The 18120-nt window shown below is 55.0% G+C and overlaps 2 protein-coding genes across 2 annotated transcripts; one reads left to right on the top strand and one right to left on the bottom strand.

Moving 5' to 3' along the window:
- Window positions 1-698: 698 nt before the first annotated feature.
- NCLIV_031620 (conserved hypothetical protein) lies at window positions 699-10206 on the bottom strand (the record flags this gene model as incomplete). Its single annotated transcript, XM_003883358.1, has 15 exons — window positions 699-1169; window positions 1608-1969; window positions 2350-2472; window positions 2960-3094; window positions 3412-3593; window positions 4070-4122; window positions 4614-4712; window positions 5196-5286; window positions 5725-5806; window positions 6335-6398; window positions 6904-6956; window positions 7648-7747; window positions 8467-8713; window positions 9187-9261; window positions 10157-10206. The coding sequence occupies 15 exons, from the start codon at window positions 10204-10206 to the stop codon at window positions 699-701; spliced, it is 2187 nt and encodes a 728-aa protein (XP_003883407.1).
- Window positions 10207-13501: 3295 nt separating this feature from the next.
- Window positions 13502-16546, top strand: NCLIV_031610 (Glucosamine--fructose-6-phosphate aminotransferase (Isomerizing), related; the record flags this gene model as incomplete). Its single annotated transcript, XM_003883357.1, has 2 exons — window positions 13502-15598; window positions 15938-16546. The coding sequence occupies 2 exons, from the start codon at window positions 13502-13504 to the stop codon at window positions 16544-16546; spliced, it is 2706 nt and encodes a 901-aa protein (XP_003883406.1).
- Window positions 16547-18120: the final 1574 nt, after the last annotated feature.

The raw sequence follows: 18120 nt of genomic DNA, 5'->3' as shown, positions 1-18120 counted from the left end.
TTCTCCTCCTCTTCCGATAACCTGGCTTCCTTGAGAGACTCGCCCACGCCGCTTTCCAGAGGAAAAGCCGGTCGAAGAACGGTTTCCCCGCGGTTTTGGAACTTGCGATTGCGGTCGGGTCTATCGCTGTCAGAAAAAGGTGACGCGCACGCAGCGCGCGCGCGTTCCTCTCAGATTCGCTTTCTCAGCTTGGCACAAATGCAAAAGGAGTCTGCTCGTGTGACGGCCGTGCAGGCTGAGAGCAGCGCGGAACGCCAAGGTACCCCACTGGACAGCTTAAGACAGCTGAAAGTGTTGGATTTCCATATCCTACGACATTAAGGTTATTCCACGCCGGCGACGTTCTCGGCGTAGTATTTATGGATTCCTGTTATCACTTACCCCAAGAGACGCTCGTCTCCCATCAAATACGGACAAGCAACGGGGGACAAAAAGCCGGGCGTTTCCCCGAGGCGCGCTGTGTTGACAAAAAACGTTGAGGTTTTTCGAACTTCAAACAAATGTCGGCCGACATCAACTCGAGAGCTCCCCCACTGCAAGGCCTTCATCTCCACAAAAACAGCCTCTCCCACGTTTCCTCAACTTCGTCCTCGGCCTCTTCCTTGCCCTCTGCGTTCGCGTCCTTTTGCGTCTTTTCGTGCTCGAAGTTCCTTTTTTTGCTGCTTCCTATCGTCTTCAGAACCGTCTCTCCTGTTCCTTCACTCTTCATCGTCGCTGCCTTCCTCGTACGCATCGTAGTCGGGTTCGTCGAACTCGTCTCGCGTCTCCTCGGCCTCGTCGGGTCGCTCGAAGGGACTCGCCTCTTCCGGGTCTCCGAAATCCTCGCCGTCGGGCACTTCGTCTTCCACGTCGAAGGCGTCGCCTTCCTCTTCGTGCACGCCAGCACTCCGACCGGAGTCGAACAGATCGCGAGTGTCTCCGGCGTCTTCCGCCTCCGCCTCGTCTTCGCGCGAAACCAGCGATCGACCACTCGCCGCGCCTGAAGAGCCCGCTGGGGCCTTCCGGCCGCGCGCACGCGCCCCGCGCCCGTCTGGCGGCTCCAGCGGCGAAGCAAACCTTCCTCGCCTTTCCGAACGCGGCGACTCGAAGGACGAGCGCAGAGTGAAGTCGCCGTCGACAGCCGAGGAACGCGAGGACCACGGGGAAACCACGGGCGAGGCGCGGTAAACCTGGAAGAGAAGAAGAAAAGAAACAGAAGCGGGGAGCTACGAGGCCGCATGCAGGGTCGGCCCCGCTGCCCCGACGGGGGGGGGGGGGGTTCAGGGACAGCTCAGGACGACGGCAGAGGAGCGGAGAGACGGGGCAAGGCGAGCGAGGAACTCCGAAAGACTTGGAAGCACATCGGAAACAGTTGGAAGCAACGCGGAACACCGTGCGAGTCTGCGTCAGACACAGGAGGTTCGGAAATGACTGCACACTGACAGAGGAATGCGACAAGCCCAGACGGCGAACGCACGGAACCCGGCCGGAGAACGCAGAGTGGAAGACGAAAAGCGAACTTGCCGTCGAAAAACAAGGAAACGCGAGGCTGCGCCGCACGCGGCCTCTTCCCAGAAGACTCGCAACCTCGTGAGGCTCCTGGAATTGCCTCGCTGAAATCGTCTTACTTTCTTGACGTGGTCGTGGGAGACAAAGCAGACTTTGCCACCGACGGCGATTACCATGACTGCGGGGTTGGGGGACCCTAAGAGGTACCCTTGGAGAATTTCGCCTTTCCGTCCGAGAAACTCCGCGAGGAAATGCCCTCGATCTTTGGCTGTCGCTGCGCCGACGCCACGCTCGCCGGGGTTGCCTTTCTCTTCGCGGCTTCCCTCCTTTCCAGCGCCGTCTCTCGCCGGCGTTGGAGGGCCGTCGAGCGCAGAGGCCGCGACGGCTGCATGCAGTTCGCGCAGCGCCTCGGCTCGGACTGCGGCGTCGGTCTTGAGGGAGAAGTCTTGAGGGAAAAGCGCCTTTTCGTGCGGGAGGAGATCTGCGCAGCGAAACCACATTCCGGATCGGGAAAGGACACTTCCGTCTCGCAAAGAGGAGATTTCTGCGAGCGACGATGCCCCTAACTCTTTGAAGAACCAAGGAGAGGCCTTTTGTTTTCTCATCGGACGAAAAAATACCCCTCACAGGGAGTCCCGAGGAAGGCGGGCAACGGGCGAGGCGAGACCGCGACGGAGCGTGGCGTTTCTGGGGTGTATCTGTGGCGTTTCTGCCGCGTTGCGTGGGCGACACTGCCAGGCGTGCACGCCCGCGTCAGAGGGAGGTGCCGGGGTCTAGACCCCGCAGGAAGTTGAAGATCCCCGGAGGCGTGTGCCGCGTTCGGAAACGGAGAAACAAGAAAAGAGAGCGACGGATCCTCACTTTGGCGAGCAGAAGAAACTGTTTGCGCGCATTCGTCCAGAAGCAGTGCCGCCGTCTCCTCGTCGGAAATCGGGTTGAGGATGGCGGAGGCGTCGCGATCAAACACGAACGTGCACTCTGACCCTGCCATGCATGCGCCACAAGAAACCCAAGTCGACGCAACCACACACACACATGTTCCCGGAGACACATTCACATTCTACAGAAGACTGGTCTACTACAGATGTACAAAGGTGCACAGTTTTTGCACGTTTTTATTTAGATGTACGTGGACACAGTAGACGCAGCTGGCTGGCGAGATGAAGAAGGATCGGTTGATTGATCGGAACACCGGAAGACGCGTCTATGGAGATAGAGAAAGCGCCGCAGAAAGTGAGACAGGCGAGACTCTACACGTAGGAGAGAGGCGGCTCAAAAAGATGTAAACACAGGTGGACAGAACACGGAAACGCGCGTCCAGATATCGGCACCGGAGACGCTCTCCCCGAACAGACGCCCCCACAACCTTTTGCATGCCGCTGCGCAGATATCGAGGATCACTTGTTTTTTGCAGACGCGTTGGCCGCGTTTGTGCCTCGAGCCTTGTGTCAGTTTTCTTCGTCGTGGATACCCGCAAAGAGGTTGAAGTCTTTTCGACAGCAGAGGAGCCTCCGTTCCGCCCCAAAGGGGAGCGAAGAAACGACAACCTGGTGGTTCTTCGTTACGTAGAGCTGCTCTTTGTCTTCCAGTTCCTCCAGCATATCCCCTGCGAAACACACACGCGAGGCGCGTCAGAAACGTCTCAGAAACAAAACCCTTTCGACCCTATGAGGGCCCTCGGTTGACAACACACAGCGAGACCATCTTTTTGATTCCAACCGAGGGTGAGAGAAGCGGAGAAGGGAGAACGTTTGTTTCCAGACCCCCGCCACGAGCGCTGTGACGCGTGGCTCGGGCGTGGGACGCTCTCTCAGGTGCATGCCGGATGCCAATCTGTTGGAATTCCTGAGTTGCAAAGTGCCCAACAAAAGTGGAGATCGTCGAGGCTGCGCGCGCCGTCGCGATCCGTCGCCTTTCGCTCACCAAGGAGCTGTCGGAAGCGCTTCAAATCCTGGAGAGAAAGAATCTTCGCGGCAGGGGGAGAAGGCCCAGGAAGAATCATGACCACAACGTCCAAGACTCCGGCATACCAACTGATGTCGTAAGTTGTGAAGCCTGTGCGGTACGGCCTCACGCGCTCTGGAAAGCCCCACTCGACGGCGCGTCTGAGGGACGTGCAACACAAACATGACGAGAGCATGCGGCGACAGCGAAGGCAAAACGCGGCGACAGCGGTGAGACGGGAGGCGAAACAGGGCAATTTTCTCGAAGACAAAAGGAGACGGGCAGAGCCAAGACACCTTGGGACGAAGAGGTGCACACAGAAAGCGCAAGCGAGAGAGACGAATCCGCGAGCACGAATCAGGGGAAGGATCTGAGTGTCTTTTGGGGACGGAAGTAGGCGCGGAAGGCAGAAGAGAAGAAACACAGAAACAGAGTCCTCGTGACTTCCGCCTTCATCGTCTTCTCTCCCGCTTGTTCTCGCACAAGGTTTGAGCTCTCTCTTGTGGATCGCTGTCCTTGTTCCCTCTTGCGGTATTTTTTCGTTCCTGTTTTCGTTTTTCTCTTCTTTCCCGTGGCCACTTTCGTGTTCTTTTTCGCCGCCTTTGCTTCCGTGCCCAACACCGCTCTTTGCTCCAACCTGATTTTGCTCTCGACGCGACGACGCCACGGCGCATCAGGAGGATCGTCGTACTGCAGAGAGACACCGCGGCCGAACAGGCAGAGGCGCGAAACGCATGCAGAGACGCAGCGGGGACGAGCGGAACCAAGCGAGGACCGTCGCAACGAGACACGGTGAAAGCAAACGTCAACACAAACTCTCCACGGAAGAAACCGACCAAAAACCAACCGCACGAACCCCCACACTCGCTCAAATGTCGAATACATATATATATATATATATATATATATATGGTTTATATATATATATATATATATATTTGTATGTGGGCACATGCAGGCCTACACAGGTAAAGACGACGCATCTCTAAACGCATGTATATCGGACTCCATATCAGTCGATTCAGGGTTCGCAAAAATTGCTTCTCCACAGTGTGCAAATGTGCACCTGATTTGCGCCTTTGAGCTGCATGCGCATGCACGGATGCGGACGCCAGCATTCCGCACACTGCGAAATCTTCGACACTTTGTCGGTTTGTGGATCCGATGAGAAGCTAGCTCACCATATCCACTTCGCCGTCGATCGGCGAGAGGGGAGGGGTGTACGTGTACGAAGATTCCATAAATCGCAGCATGAACGGTGTGACTGCGTGTTCTTCCTCCTGAACCGCAGGCATGCGAACGCCGAGGGACAGAAACGAGAGGAAAGCCTAAACGCGAAACGTCCGCAACCCGAGTCGAGCTCGACAACGGCCTCACCTCCTGAAATCCCCTGCCGATACATGTGGAGATATACGCACACGTTTATCTACATGTATTGTATACACATATACACTTCTATACTTATATCTATATCTATATATATAGATATATAGAGATGTATAGATAGATACTTCTATGTGTATGTATGTTTGCATAGGTTTGAGTGTGCATGTCAATTGGACAGTGCATATGTGTGAGTGCGTCTGCGTGCCCCCACTTGATTCACCGCGTGTGTCTAGCGAGTGTTTCTGGGCTCGATGCTCGGCTGCCGTTTCGTTCTCTCTCTCTTGGCGGCTGTCTCGCATGCGCCGCCGTTCCAACTGTGTGGGGACGAAAGTTGCAAAACACCAGAGTTGTTTTTGAGTGGTCTGTGAGGCGCCCACCTCTTCAGGAATTCCAACCTCAGGGAGCGGCTCGTCGGGCGACACGTAGTTCTCGCCGAGCCAGTTTGCAAATTGCTGCCGCGGAGGCGGCCTGACGCAGAAAGAGAAAGGCGAGAGAAGAAACAGCAAAAAAGAATAAACGCGACAGAAAACACAACAGACTGTTTTTGCCGTCAGGGCTTCCTAAAGCCTAAACCGTGTCGCTTTTTACTTGGCGTCTGATCTCGCTTCACACGCCATCCTGTGGACCCACGTACGTATAAACACACACGCGGAAATTCCTATCTCGAATAGAGTTGCAGACGTTCTTAGTTGCATGCATTCGCTTCTTCACTGCGTACAGATATATATACATATATATATAGGTATATGCAGGCAGGCTGTTTCCACTTTTTTCTGTGTGCACAGGAGTAGATGCACGGGGGGTGGAACCGGGAAATGAAGAGAAAACGCAGGCAGAAGAGCAACGCGGCGAGGCCAAGCAGAAGAAAAACGAGGACGCGAGACCAGAGCAGAGAAAAAAACCCACAGAAGCTGTCGGCGGACTGCCTTGTAGCGCTTCCGGAATCGATCGGGGAGTTGCGCCTCCTCGTCGGCCTCCAGTACCCAGTCTGAGAAAAAGTCGGCACCAGCGATCGAAATCGAAAGGCGATCGGATCCCCAGTGCGCTCAAATGTGCTCCTAATGCCCCACATGCGAACAGGCATACAGAAATGTACACTGTGCATGCAAAAAGCATTCATACGAACCTACATACAGACATACACGTATGCATGCACACATGCATGCACCTCTTCACGCATACGACACTTCCACAGGTAGGTGCCTGTGTTTGCCTGTGTGCAAGCGAGAAACAAAGCATGATCGCCCTGCACGGACTTGCTCAGATGCCGAGAGCAGCAGACGGTTTAGGGTCGACACCTGCAAATACACCTGCAGAAACCGCTGCATGCCCCAAGACGACCGAATGAGACGACAGACCAAGCGACGGAGAGAACGAGCGAGGAAGACAGCGAGGAACCCGCGGAGAAGGTCATGCGGTGGAAAAGAGAAAACAGAGAGGAAAGGCAGCAGACGCGAAGGAACAAGACAACCAATAGGAGGAAAGGAGAGAGACAACGAGAGAAGAATAAACGTACAGAGGCGATCGAGGCCCATCCGAGGCCGCCAGCGCTCGAATTCGAGTTGTGCTTCTGCGATGGTCTACGCGAGAAAGAAAACACACAAAACACAGCAAACGTGGCATCTGCTCTCCCACCTGTTCTGCCTCGTCCGGTTCGCTCTTCGATTCGCTTTGTTCCTCTTTTCCTTCTGCCTGCTTCGTCGGCCGTTCCGGCAAGCAACGCCCGGCACAAACGTGCGAAATCGTGCAAAGCGCATTTTCTCCTTCGGGCGCCGTCTTCCCTGGGTCGGCTGCCTTGTCCTTCGTCCTCTCGTCTGCCTGGGGGCGAATTCGCGTTTTTGAAATCTCTCTTCGACGCTGAGAAAAGAGGCCGTCTCGGTCTCACGCGACTCCTCTTCCGTGCTTTCCTACGCCCACGTGCGCGCTTCTTCCTCTTCGTTTCCTTCGCTCTCGCGCTCTCGCCCAAGGCTTCGCAGTCTCAGTGGCGCTTAAACATCTTCCGCGTCGCTTCGCCAGAATGTCTGCCTCGCTTTGCGTCTTTTTCCGTGTTTCTTTCGCTTTCTCTTCCTCTCCTGGCGTGCGCACCTTCACTTCCGTCCGGTAGTGGAGCTGCGGGTTGGAATCCTCGTGCAGAGTGCCTGAGAGAGAAGAGAAAAAAAGTCTAAAACATTAAAGAAAAGGAAAACACTCTTCCCTCTCGAACGCGGCAAATTTCCAGATCCTCGCCGTTTCCACACTCTGCTAGAAGCGGATTTGCAGCCAAGGCGTGACATGGGGCCTGCTGCTATACTTTGCATGCAGTCCACATTGTCTATACACACACGTGCGCCCATGCAGCAACAGGGAAACCAAAACCAGAATACAGAAATACACACAGTGTACAATCATCTATAAATTCATGTAAATGAATCCGTGAGAAGGAAATGCAGCGAATGTTCATTAACGCAACGTACCCTGGAATACAAAGACGTGGACCAACACATCCAAACAGATATACAAAAGACGCTACCTACGCAGGGATATACTGCTGCGTGCATATATATATATATATATATATATATATATATATATGTTGGAAAGTATGTGTATGAACATACAGATGTTTATGTGCATGTACGCATATGCGCCCATGTTTATACTGATATATATAAATATATATGCATATGTATGTGTTTAGACGCGCAAAAAAGGAAAGAATGAGAAGCTGATAAATGACAGTTGCCTCTGCACACTGAAGGATGTAGAGTTGAGCACACGTTTACGAGAGAGAATGGAAATGGAGGAGAGGAAGAAAATGTGAAAACGCCTCGCCCTGAACTGCGGGCGTACCTGGAAGACGGTCGTACGTGGCATTGAGACGCTGCAGCAAAGCAGTCGAAGGCCAAGGCCCCAAGCCTGGGTAAAAGCGATCGAGCTCAACTAAATCGGTCTGTTGAGAAAAGACATAGAAACACACACGCGAAAATGCAGGGGCAAGGGAGCACGCGCAAAGACACAACCTCAGACAGAAGAACACGAATCCTTCTAAATACAGATACATATATATATGTATATATATACATATATATAAACAGCATGTATGTGCACATACATATACATATATATATATATATACATATATATATATACATATATATATAATCTACGCATATTGAAGCACGTAGGGGTCGAGGTGGATGTGTGCGTATTTCCCACACGCACACAACACAGAAGAGTGGGATTCTTTCTGGAGGTGGTTTCGTTGCCTGTATCTTCGTTTCCTGAGCGAGCACGTCAAACCTCGCAGTTTCCATACAGACACGTGCATGCAGACTGCGTGAGCATCCATTTCAACGCAACTGCATGTCTACACGCCTCGGTATACAACCCCGAAACGCTTTCTCCGTCTTCTCTCTCAACATATATATATGCTTGAATGATTATGTGTATAGAGAGATTAACACCCAGCCAAAGCACGGGTCTATATACATACACATGGCTGTGCATGTAGACACGGATTGATGTGGATATAGATACTTGTGTACATGTGGATATGCATATATATATATATATATGCATATACATATATATATATATATATATATGTCGGAGCATCAGCAGGCTTTACGACGAGTGGTGCAAGGGATGTGGAGAGGTTGGGCGACTTACTCTCACATCTGGGGGTTCAGGGTCGACCTCTGGGCGCTCGACCCCGCCGTCTGCCGCGGCTGTCTCCTCTGCGTTTCCCGAGTCTGCCTTTGGGGGCGCGTGGGGTGCATGCAGAGCCTCTGGAGAGAGCGCAGAGTCGGCGATACGCCGGAGCAGAGAGAGGCGTCGCCTTTGGCGCGCTCCCATTTCTTTTCGCAGGGGTGCCGGGTCGATGAGCAGATTCATCGGCGCGTCCACGAAGGGGTAACTGCGCAGGAACACGGAAGAAAATGGAGACGACACGGAGGTACAGCGAAACGGAGACGAAGAAAGAGTAGGAGACGAGGCGAGAGGCAGCAAGATGCAAAAAGAAAGACAAGGGTGTAGACATAGAAAGAGAGAGAACGGAGTAAGAGAGAGAACGGAGGAGGAGAACGCGAGGAAGGCAAAAGGCGGGAGAAGAAAAGAGAGACCATGGCTACGTGGAAAACAACGACCAGACAGCGGGCGAAGGCAGAGGAGAAAATGAGGAAACGCTTTTGGCAAAGCGGCACTTTTCGTGCTTCCCAGAGTGAGAGGGAGATGCGAACAGAAAAAGCGAGATGGAAATCCTCGAAAGCGGCGAGATGGAGAAGCATGCAGGTGAACGTGCGACGGCGAACAGACAGACAGCCAAGGCTAGGACACGCATACGGGGGGAGGGGAAAACGTTCGAAAAAGAGTTTTGTTCCGATCGCCTACTGCGCCTCTTGCTCTTCTTCGGGAGTTAAAAGGCCGTCCGAAAACTCCACAGTTTCGACCGTCTCCTCCGTCGGCCTGACGTGCGGAGTCACGCCAGAACGGTGTTGAAGACAGAGAGAAGAAGGAGAAGGCGAAAACGAAAAGGAAGTAACGGAAGGAGAATGAGGCGAGGAAGAAGACGGACGACGAGGCCGAGCTAAGGCGGTGGAAGGAGCGGATGAAGCGGTCTCAAGCGAAAGGGAAGAAAGAGCGAAAAAAGAGGAAGAGGGGAGCGGAGAGAAGGGCGATGTCGAGCACGACGGAGAAGAGAAGGGGAGATGGAAGTGTCTGTACTTTTTCGATGTCCATTTGCCCAGACTGTCCGGCCCTTTGGCGCGTCTTGCGCTGTGCCTCTGCCCGCCTGCGGCAGCTACAGAGGAGAGGAAAAGGAACAGCGTTGGCGGTCTGTCTCTCTTCCTCGTTTCCTTTTCGCCTCTGCGGTAGGAGTGAGAAGGAAGAGAACCATGTTTCCGAGTTTGAGCTGAAAGGAGAGGAAGAGAGAAGGCGCGAGAGGCAAACAACCGCCGACGCCGGCGGGCCGGAGACACAGCAGCGAGAGAGTAACACGACAGAGAAGAGAAGGAAGAAGGGACGGAAGAGGGGACGGAAGAAAAGACGGAAGAAGAGAGAGAGAGAGAACATAGGAGGGGGGGACGGCGCGAAGAAGCGCGCGGAGGGAGAGACGGCGGAGCCGACGACAGAAGCGAAGAGAGGGACGTGCAAGCGACAGGATTGAGGGGAGAGGGGGGGAAGGAAGAGGAGAGAAGAGAGAGAGAGAAAAGAGCAACGAGAGAAGCGACAGACAAATGAGGATGAGCAGAGCGCCACAAGAGCAGTCTCAGCAGAGGAAGAAGAGAGAGACGGAAACTTGGTTTCCCACCAAACGAGGTCATTTTGAATGGATTTGCCTCGCCGGTTGCGTGGCGCTCACTGCGCGAGAATATCGTTGCCGTACGAGGCCCTCAAAAGACAGAAATCCATCTTCTGCCCCCGTCAAGAGAGGAGAACGCCAAGACCGAGACGGGAGGCGAGAGCGCCGCTGACGGAAGAGAAAGGGAACAAGGGGAAGGACAGGAGATGAAGAGGGGGGAGGGGCGATGAGGAAGAAGAGAGAAAAACACAGCGGCAGTGGCTGAGAATGAAGGGCAAAGAAGAAGGAACAAGGGAGATAAAAGGCGCTTCCCGAAGGCGAAAACAGGCGCCTCGGTGGGAGTGTACATACACCTCGCAGAAAACTACCATCAAGCGACGCTCTCTTTGTTTTCTGCCTCTCTGCTTGCTTTCGGCCTCGTCCACCGCCGCTCTTCCTCTCGAGCTGAGAGCGATGAGGAAAAAGGGGGCGACGCTGGAGAAAACTCGCGCTATCCTCTTCAGGCGGCCGGCCGCGGAAATGTTTTCACCGTTGGAGGCCTGCAGCGCGTGTCTCGTCTCGTTTTCTGTCTTGCTCAGATTCGCGAAACGAAAGGAAAGCACAGGGAACGGAGAACACACACCCCTCCCTCTTCCATTTGTGAACCTCCAGAAGAGTCGCGGTATCTCTCCTTATGCTCTGCTTTGGAAAAAGTGTCGCGTCTGCTCGTTCTTCTTAAAAGGACGCGGAGGAAAGCACGGGGTTTCAACTGCATGCAACTGCATGCAGGTGTTGGAAACGACACATGCTCCTGCTGAAACCGTAACCGGGGAGGAGACGCACACCAGCGAGACACGAGAAGGCGAGGCCGAAGGAGTGCAGTGCTGAAGGATCGAGACTGAAGAATCGAGGCTGAGACGTCGCGGCGGTAAGGTAAAAAACCAGCACATAAAGAGCATAGCTAGACCATGTATTGTTACCACATTATGAGTAGGTCGTGTGTCTGTCAAATGATCCGCCATCCAGGAAGCTGTCCCCTGGTTTTGTCCTTGAAATTTCCGGTTTACAAAATTTCCGGTTTACCGCCTCTCTCGCTTCACCGACTCTGCCGCGGAAGTTTGGATTCGACAGTTCCCGCGTGTCTTTCTCTTTCCTTCGCGAAGCCTTTCCGGCTGCGACACACTCTCCGAAAGCGTCGCCTTTTCACACGCATACACGCAGCTGTTGCCTTCGCTTACACAGACAGATTCACGCACACATGCGCAGATACACAAGCGCAGCCAAGTCCCAGTTCCGTGAACGGGCGGTTCCTGCTTTCTCTTCACATGTTCTTCACGGCTTGGCGAAAAAGCTAGTGGATTTGCTGGACCCGCGTCGCCTGTCCCTTCCGTGGTTGAGAACGGCAACTCTACGCACTGTCTTGCACGGTTCTCGTGTGCTGTGCCGACAGATTGCAGGAAAGCAAACAGATCGAAGAGCGAAAAGGGAGAACGCGAGCGCGGAAGACAGAAAGATACACACACAGAGCTGAGGGAGAAGGAACGCGGAAGAAACAACCCTGACAAAGTGAAGGACAGGGGGGCGAGAGCAGGCGGTGAAATGCAAAGAGAGCGAGAGGTGCTGCGTTTCCGGGGCGAGAAAGCAACAAAGCAGGTCGGAGGCCTCACTTAGATACGCCGTTTATTTTCCTTTAGAAAATCCCGTGTCTCCTCCCGTACTCTGGCACACGGACTCCTCTTTATTCCCAGATCCCCGAGATGGCTCTACACGCCCCTCCACGTGTTTTACAACCCACAGTTGCACATCTATCTCCTTACAGATTGATCTCTTCCTACATGAACATCTATCCACACATATACAAGCAAACATATAAACACGTATATAACACACATGGAGAAACATATACATTTAGATTTAAGTATGACTTTCTAGCGCCGTCACTACGTGTCTCTATATCTGTATCGCTACGGATGGAGATTAACATATATTTCTATAGCCATTTCTAGATGCGTTCAGGAGTGTGTGAAAAAAGGATTTTTCGACCGGTGCTGGGGGGGGAATGTGCGTCTCCGCAGCCTTTTCGGTTCCTTGTCGCTTTTCCTCCTTTTCACTCGGCCGCAGAACTTTGACTCCAACTTCTCGCCGCACTGTGAGGCCATGTTGGGTTTTGAGGAAAGCGGCAGAGAAGCAAGCAGAAAGGCGACTTTCCGCCGTGCCTTTGGCGCCTTCGTTCCCTTCCCAGAGAATCGACACCGAAGAACCCCTTCAGGCTCTGTCTCCCTCTTCTCCCAGTGTCTGAACAACTCGACAGCCTCAGATTCGCATTCATCTACAGAGTGAAGCATTGCCGTCTAGGGCGTTTTCTCTCCTGTCCCCACCTCTAAAAAAGATTATCCATAATAGACCCCTGCTGGGGGCGCGCACCCACGCGTAGAAATGGACAGACCGTGAATAGCAGGAACAGAGAAGGCCTGACTGTGTAGGGCTGTGTCGTTGAAAACCTTTGGAAGACTGTGAGCCTCTGTGGAGGTTTAGAAGCCTCTTTCAAACTTGCAAAGTATTCTGGAACACGGGAGGCTTGTTGTTTTCTGTCTTCAGCCGAGGTTCGGGGATAAAGGGGAGCGCCGGCACGCGACTCGCACGTGTCGCGTTGTTTCCGCGTCGCGAGGCACAGGTGTTTCCCTTCTCTCTCTCCCACCTGGGTTGGGGCACTGTCCGTGGTTTTGCGCTGTTTCCTCCACGCTCTCTGCGAGCTCGAAATGCACGTCGGGTCCGAAATCTTAGACGTCTTTTCTCAGCTTTCCCCGCGAAACGGCTCTCTTCCTTCTTTCAAGAAGCGGGCTGCGTTAGATCTGTTTTTTCCTGAACGTTCGGAAAGAAACGAAACGAAAGACAGCCGGATAGACTCGGCCGAGCGTCGAGACACCTGCGAGGAATTTGGGGTCTTGCCGGGTGTGTCCTCTCTCTCGTTTTTCTAGCTCCACTTTTGCGTCGTTTCGCTTTCTTCTTCGCCTTTTTTGTTCCCTTTTGGATCGAATTTCAACCGAATTTCGCTCGATCCCGTCTCTCTTCTAAAGGGCGCCTTGCTGGTGTGCGCGCCCGCGCCGCGAGGGCTTTTCTCCCCTGTCTGTACACCACCGTTGTCTTGTCCGTTTCGACCTTTCCGTTTTTCTTTCCTTCTTCCTTTTCTTCTTTTCCATCTTCCTTCTCTTCTGTCGCGTGCACGGGAAGCCTGTGGTCGGCCGCCCCCCCAAGTGTCCTCTCGCAGGGAAATCGCCTTTTCCGTTCCACACTGTCGCCGTCCTGTTTTTCGCCCCGTTAATCATCTCTTCTTCCAAGCGCCACTTTTTCCCCCCTTTCCTCCTCTTTTTCCTCCCTTTCCTCCTCTTTTTCCTCCCTTTCTTCTCTTTACCTGTTTTTCTAGCAATGTCAGGTGCAGAAACTTTCCTCCACGGGCGCCCTTCGCCGTGGGTTAGAGCGGTGTCTCGTCGCTCTTACCTCCTTGTTTCTTCTCTGACTGACCGTCTTGCTTCCTCCAGCGTCACCTCTATCTCTTCTTCCTCGTCGTCTTTCCCTCCTTCTTTCCCTTCTTTCTCTTCTTTCTCGACCCTTTCCTCGCCTTTCCCTTGCTCCCCTCGCCAGGGCGGAAGCCTGGCTTCCGCGCTGCTCTCAGGGAGGCCCCAGCGAATCTCCACAGCGAGCGTCTCTAGAGACGCAGAGTTGAACTCTGCGCACCGATTTCCCGCTCCAACGTGGCGATTCGCCCACCTGGGTCGCGAGGAAGGCGCGAAAAGCCGAGGAAAAAGGGACCAGAGACAGCGCCCGCGAACGCCGCTGCCGCCCAGCCGAGGGTTCTCCACGTGCGCGCTCTCGGACCTTCTCGGCGACGAGGAGGCGCGAACCGAAGTCCAACGCTTCAAAAGCAGGGAGGCCTTTGCGCCTGGGAAGAGCATGACACGAGAAGCGAGAAACGACGCCCAGTGCCCACCCAAAGGGACACCAGAAAATGCACAGTCCCGACACTTCTTCTCTTGGCTGCTCTTCCCTCTCGGCGCTCTCCTAGGCGCAGCTCTACACTCCTCTTCTTCCTCTTCTTCCTCTTCTTCTTCTTCCTCTTCTTCTTCCTCTTCCTCTTCTTTCGCTTCTGTGTTTTCGCGTTTTGTGGGTTCTCCGTTTTCCCGTCCGGCGCGGTGTTGCGGCATCGTGGGGTACGTCGGGGACAAGGAGGCCGAGCCGGTGTTGATGGAGGGTCTGGAGATCCTCCAGAATCGCGGCTACGACTCATGCGGCATCACGTCGATCTCGGCCGCGGGGCAGCTTGTCACCACCAAGTTCGCGAGTCGTGGATCCACGTGCGACTCGATCGAGATCCTGCGCAGAGAGGGGAAACTGCCGCACCGGGGGAACCACATTGGCATTGCGCACACCCGCTGGGCGACACACGGCAGCAAGACCGACGAGAACGCGCATCCGCACCACGACTGGAAAGACCGGATTTCTCTCGTCCACAACGGCACCATCGACAACTACGCGGTCCTGAAGAAGGCTCTCCTCGACCGTGGATGCGCCTTCCGATCCAACACGGACTCGGAAGTCATCGCCAATCTCATCGGCTGGTATCTCGACCAACCCGCCGACGAAGACACTCCTGCAGCGCCGCCCTCTGCCGTGGAGTCTGGGGAGGCGGCGACTGCGCCCTCCGTCGAGCAGCGCGGGAAGACTCTGAACTTTGAGGAGGCGGTCAAGCGCGCAGTGGGAGAGCTGCAGGGGACTTGGGGGCTGTGCATCGTGCACAAGGACCACCCGGACCGCCTCGTTCTCGCGCGGAACGGCTCGCCGCTCCTCGTCGGGGCGGTGGGGGACCAGGTGTTTGTGGCGTCGGAGCCGGCGGCGCTGGCGCGCCACACGAACCAGTATCTGATGCTCAAGGACGGAGAGATCGCTGTGGTAACGGCGCAGGGCGTCGGCCAGCTGGAGGCGACGCGGCCTGTCCACCGGATTGCGAAGGAAACGATTGAGCTGTCGCCTGCGCCGTACGCCCACTGGACTCTGAAGGAGGTGTTCGAGCAGCCCCAGGCGCTGGCCCGCGCGATGAACCACGGCGGGCGCATCGCGCCCTACCAGAACCGCGTGAAGCTCGGCGGCCTCGACCAAAACCGCGACGCCCTGTTGACTGTGCGCAGTCTCCTGCTCTGCGGCTGCGGCACGTCGCTGTATGCAGGCATGTACGGCGAGCTTCTCATGCAGTGGCTTCGATGCTTCGACCAAGTGCGCGCCGTGGACGCCAGCGAGGTGGACGTCCACCACTTCCCCCGCAGCGACGCAGGCGTCCTCCTCCTCTCGCAGTCCGGAGAGACGCTCGACACCGTGCGCGCCTGCCAGCTAGCGGACTTCCAGGGCCTGAAGAAATTCTCCGTCGTCAACCAAGTCGGATCCCTCCTCGCCCGCATGACCAACTGTGGAGTGTACGTGAACGCCGGCCGAGAAGTCGCGGTCGCCTCCACGAAAGCCTTCACCTCGCAGGTCGGACCTCGCGAGAAAAATGACCGCACGGCTTCCGACGCGCTCAAAACGCGCAGAACGTCTGCCTCAGACAGAGAGAAGCGACAGAGAGAGACGGGCGGCCAAGGAAGAGAGAGAACCTCGAGGAGAGAGAGAGGGAGAGATAACGCGAGGCAGAGATGTCGCTGAGGAGATCCCTCGGATACTCCCAAACCACGTGCAACCACACGCATATATATATATATATATATGTATATGCATATTTTATATGTGTGTAGTGTGTCGGTGTAGAACAGCAGACCAAATGTTTGGGTAGCTCAGTATCTGGGCATGTCCCTGTGTTCTTTCTTCACCGTTCAGGTCGCGGTCTTGTCGCTGATTGCGGCTTGGTTTGCCCAGAACCAGTCGAGGCAGGCGTTTCCCGATCGGTGCAACGCACTGATGGACGCGATCCACCGGCTGCCGGTGTACGCAGGCATGACGCTGAACTGTCGACCGTTGTGCCGCGAGATTGCCAGTCGTCTGAAAGACGCCAAGACGCTCTTTGTCTTGGGCAAGGGGTTCGGCTACCCCGTGGCTCTCGAGGGCGCCTTGAAGATCAAAGAGCTCGCGTATCTCCACGCCGAGGGGTTTCCCGCGGGTGCGCTCAAGCACGGGCCCTTTGCGCTCATTGACGAGAAGGAGAAGACGCCGGTGATTCTCGTCATCTTGGCCGATCAGCACGCAGCCTCGCTCCTGAACGCCGCACAACAAGTCAAAGCGCGCGGCGCGCATTTGATCTGCGTGACAGACGAGCCGGACATCGTGCGCGACGTCGCCGACGACATCCTCGTTGTCCCTTCGAACGGGCCGCTGACTGCGCTGCTTGCATGCATTCCGCTCCAGCTGCTCGCCTACGAACTCGCACTCGCCAAGGGAATCAACCCCGACAAACCCAGAGGCCTCGCAAAAACAGTCACCGTCATGTGAGAACGCGGGGGGGGGGGGGGGGGGGGGGGTCGAGCGGCCTGTCGAGAAGCGCGTCGGCGCGCCGTTCGTTGACGTAAATTTTTCTGCGAAAAGGCGGAGGGCGTTGCCCAGTGAGACCGGACCTGAGTTCGAGTGCGCCTCTGATGGCCGCAGGCAGGAACGAGACGAGGTAACGGGTCTCTTCGTCGTGCCCCGACCTCTCTCTTCTGTCTTGCGTTCAAGTCTTGATCTTGTTGCCTCACCACAGGCTCTGTGAAGCGTTAGAGATTTGTTGTTGAAGGATCCGTGAATCCAGCCATGTACACGTGGAGACGTGTGCGAGTGGGTAACGACGTGTGTATTTACGAACAGCTACGAGCCGAAAACACTGGATCTTTGTAAGAGGCGCGGCGTGCAAACGTCGGCAGGGGGACCACGAAAACAGAAGGGATGTCTTGACTGCACTCTCTAGGGTTGATCCGTTTCGGAAGTGCTCTCGGCCCAAAGTGCAAACGCTGCCCAGGAACACAATACTTGCGCTTTTCCTGTGCTTTGCATCTACATGTATATATGTATATATGTATAGGTATATATAAATGTAAATGCTTGCATGGCGCTGTGGAAGGTGGGCATGTGTGGGGAAGACTTCCGGGAAAGTCGAGGGAAAGAGGAGCGCGAAGGGCCGGCGAGGGGGAGGCGCCTGCGCGAAGCTCAAGATAGAAAGCGACGAGACAAGATCACATGGCCCCGAGAAGCTGGGAAAGTGGAAAAGAGTGGGAAAAGGTTGCGGAACTGTGAACTTGGTGAGGCGACTGGGCTGTGGCGCAGTTTCGGCAGCCGTCGCTTTGCGTGTTTTCTACGCGAGAGAGAGTCGAGTCTGTCGAGAGGATCTCGTGAGGCGGCGCGATGGCAAAGCCGGGAACCCCACGTTCTCTGCGCTGCTGGGGATCTCAGTTTCCCGGTTTCTTAAAAGGCGGCCGTTGCGTCTTCCAATTCGCACAGCAGTCAAAACGCCGGCGATCTCGACCTCGCTAGAGAGTGCAGACGCCATCCTATCTCTCGTTGCAAGGGTTATCTCCAAGCTCGCTCAGTCGAGACTCTCTCACGAAGACCCAGGCCGCTGACAACATGAGACGTATAAAAGCTTCGTGTTGCTGCGTGCCGGTCCGATGCTCTTTTCCTGCGAACACAAAAACCCGACTCTTCCCCGCTCACGCGTCTCTGTTTCGCGAAAACGCAGTATAGATAGGAGTCTATTCCGGCCACTCCCTGTCTTTTAGCGGTGTGCTCTAAATGCAAATCCATCTTTTAACTTTGGTTTTCTAGCTATCTCCATCGCAGCCTTCGGAGTCTTTTCACGCGCGTTTTCACTTCCCTCGACGCGCACACGGTTCGACGCCGACGGGAGATTCAAAGACAGGAGAGTCCCGATTGCGCGCAAAAGAGTTGAGACATGCGGCGAATTCGCGGTTTAGCTCACGCACCCTCGCAGTGTCCAGATGGCGCAATCTCTGGACCAACGCGGTGTTCCGCGACAAGACACACGGGCGACGGCTTCCACTCAGGTCTCTCTTCTTTCTGAAGCCACGTACGAA

This window comes from Neospora caninum, chromosome VIII (genome assembly GCF_000208865.1).
Source record: "Neospora caninum Liverpool complete genome, chromosome VIII".
NCBI classification, from domain to species: Eukaryota; Apicomplexa; class Conoidasida; order Eucoccidiorida; family Sarcocystidae; genus Neospora; species Neospora caninum.
This window is presented reverse-complemented; position numbering and strand designations above follow the sequence as displayed.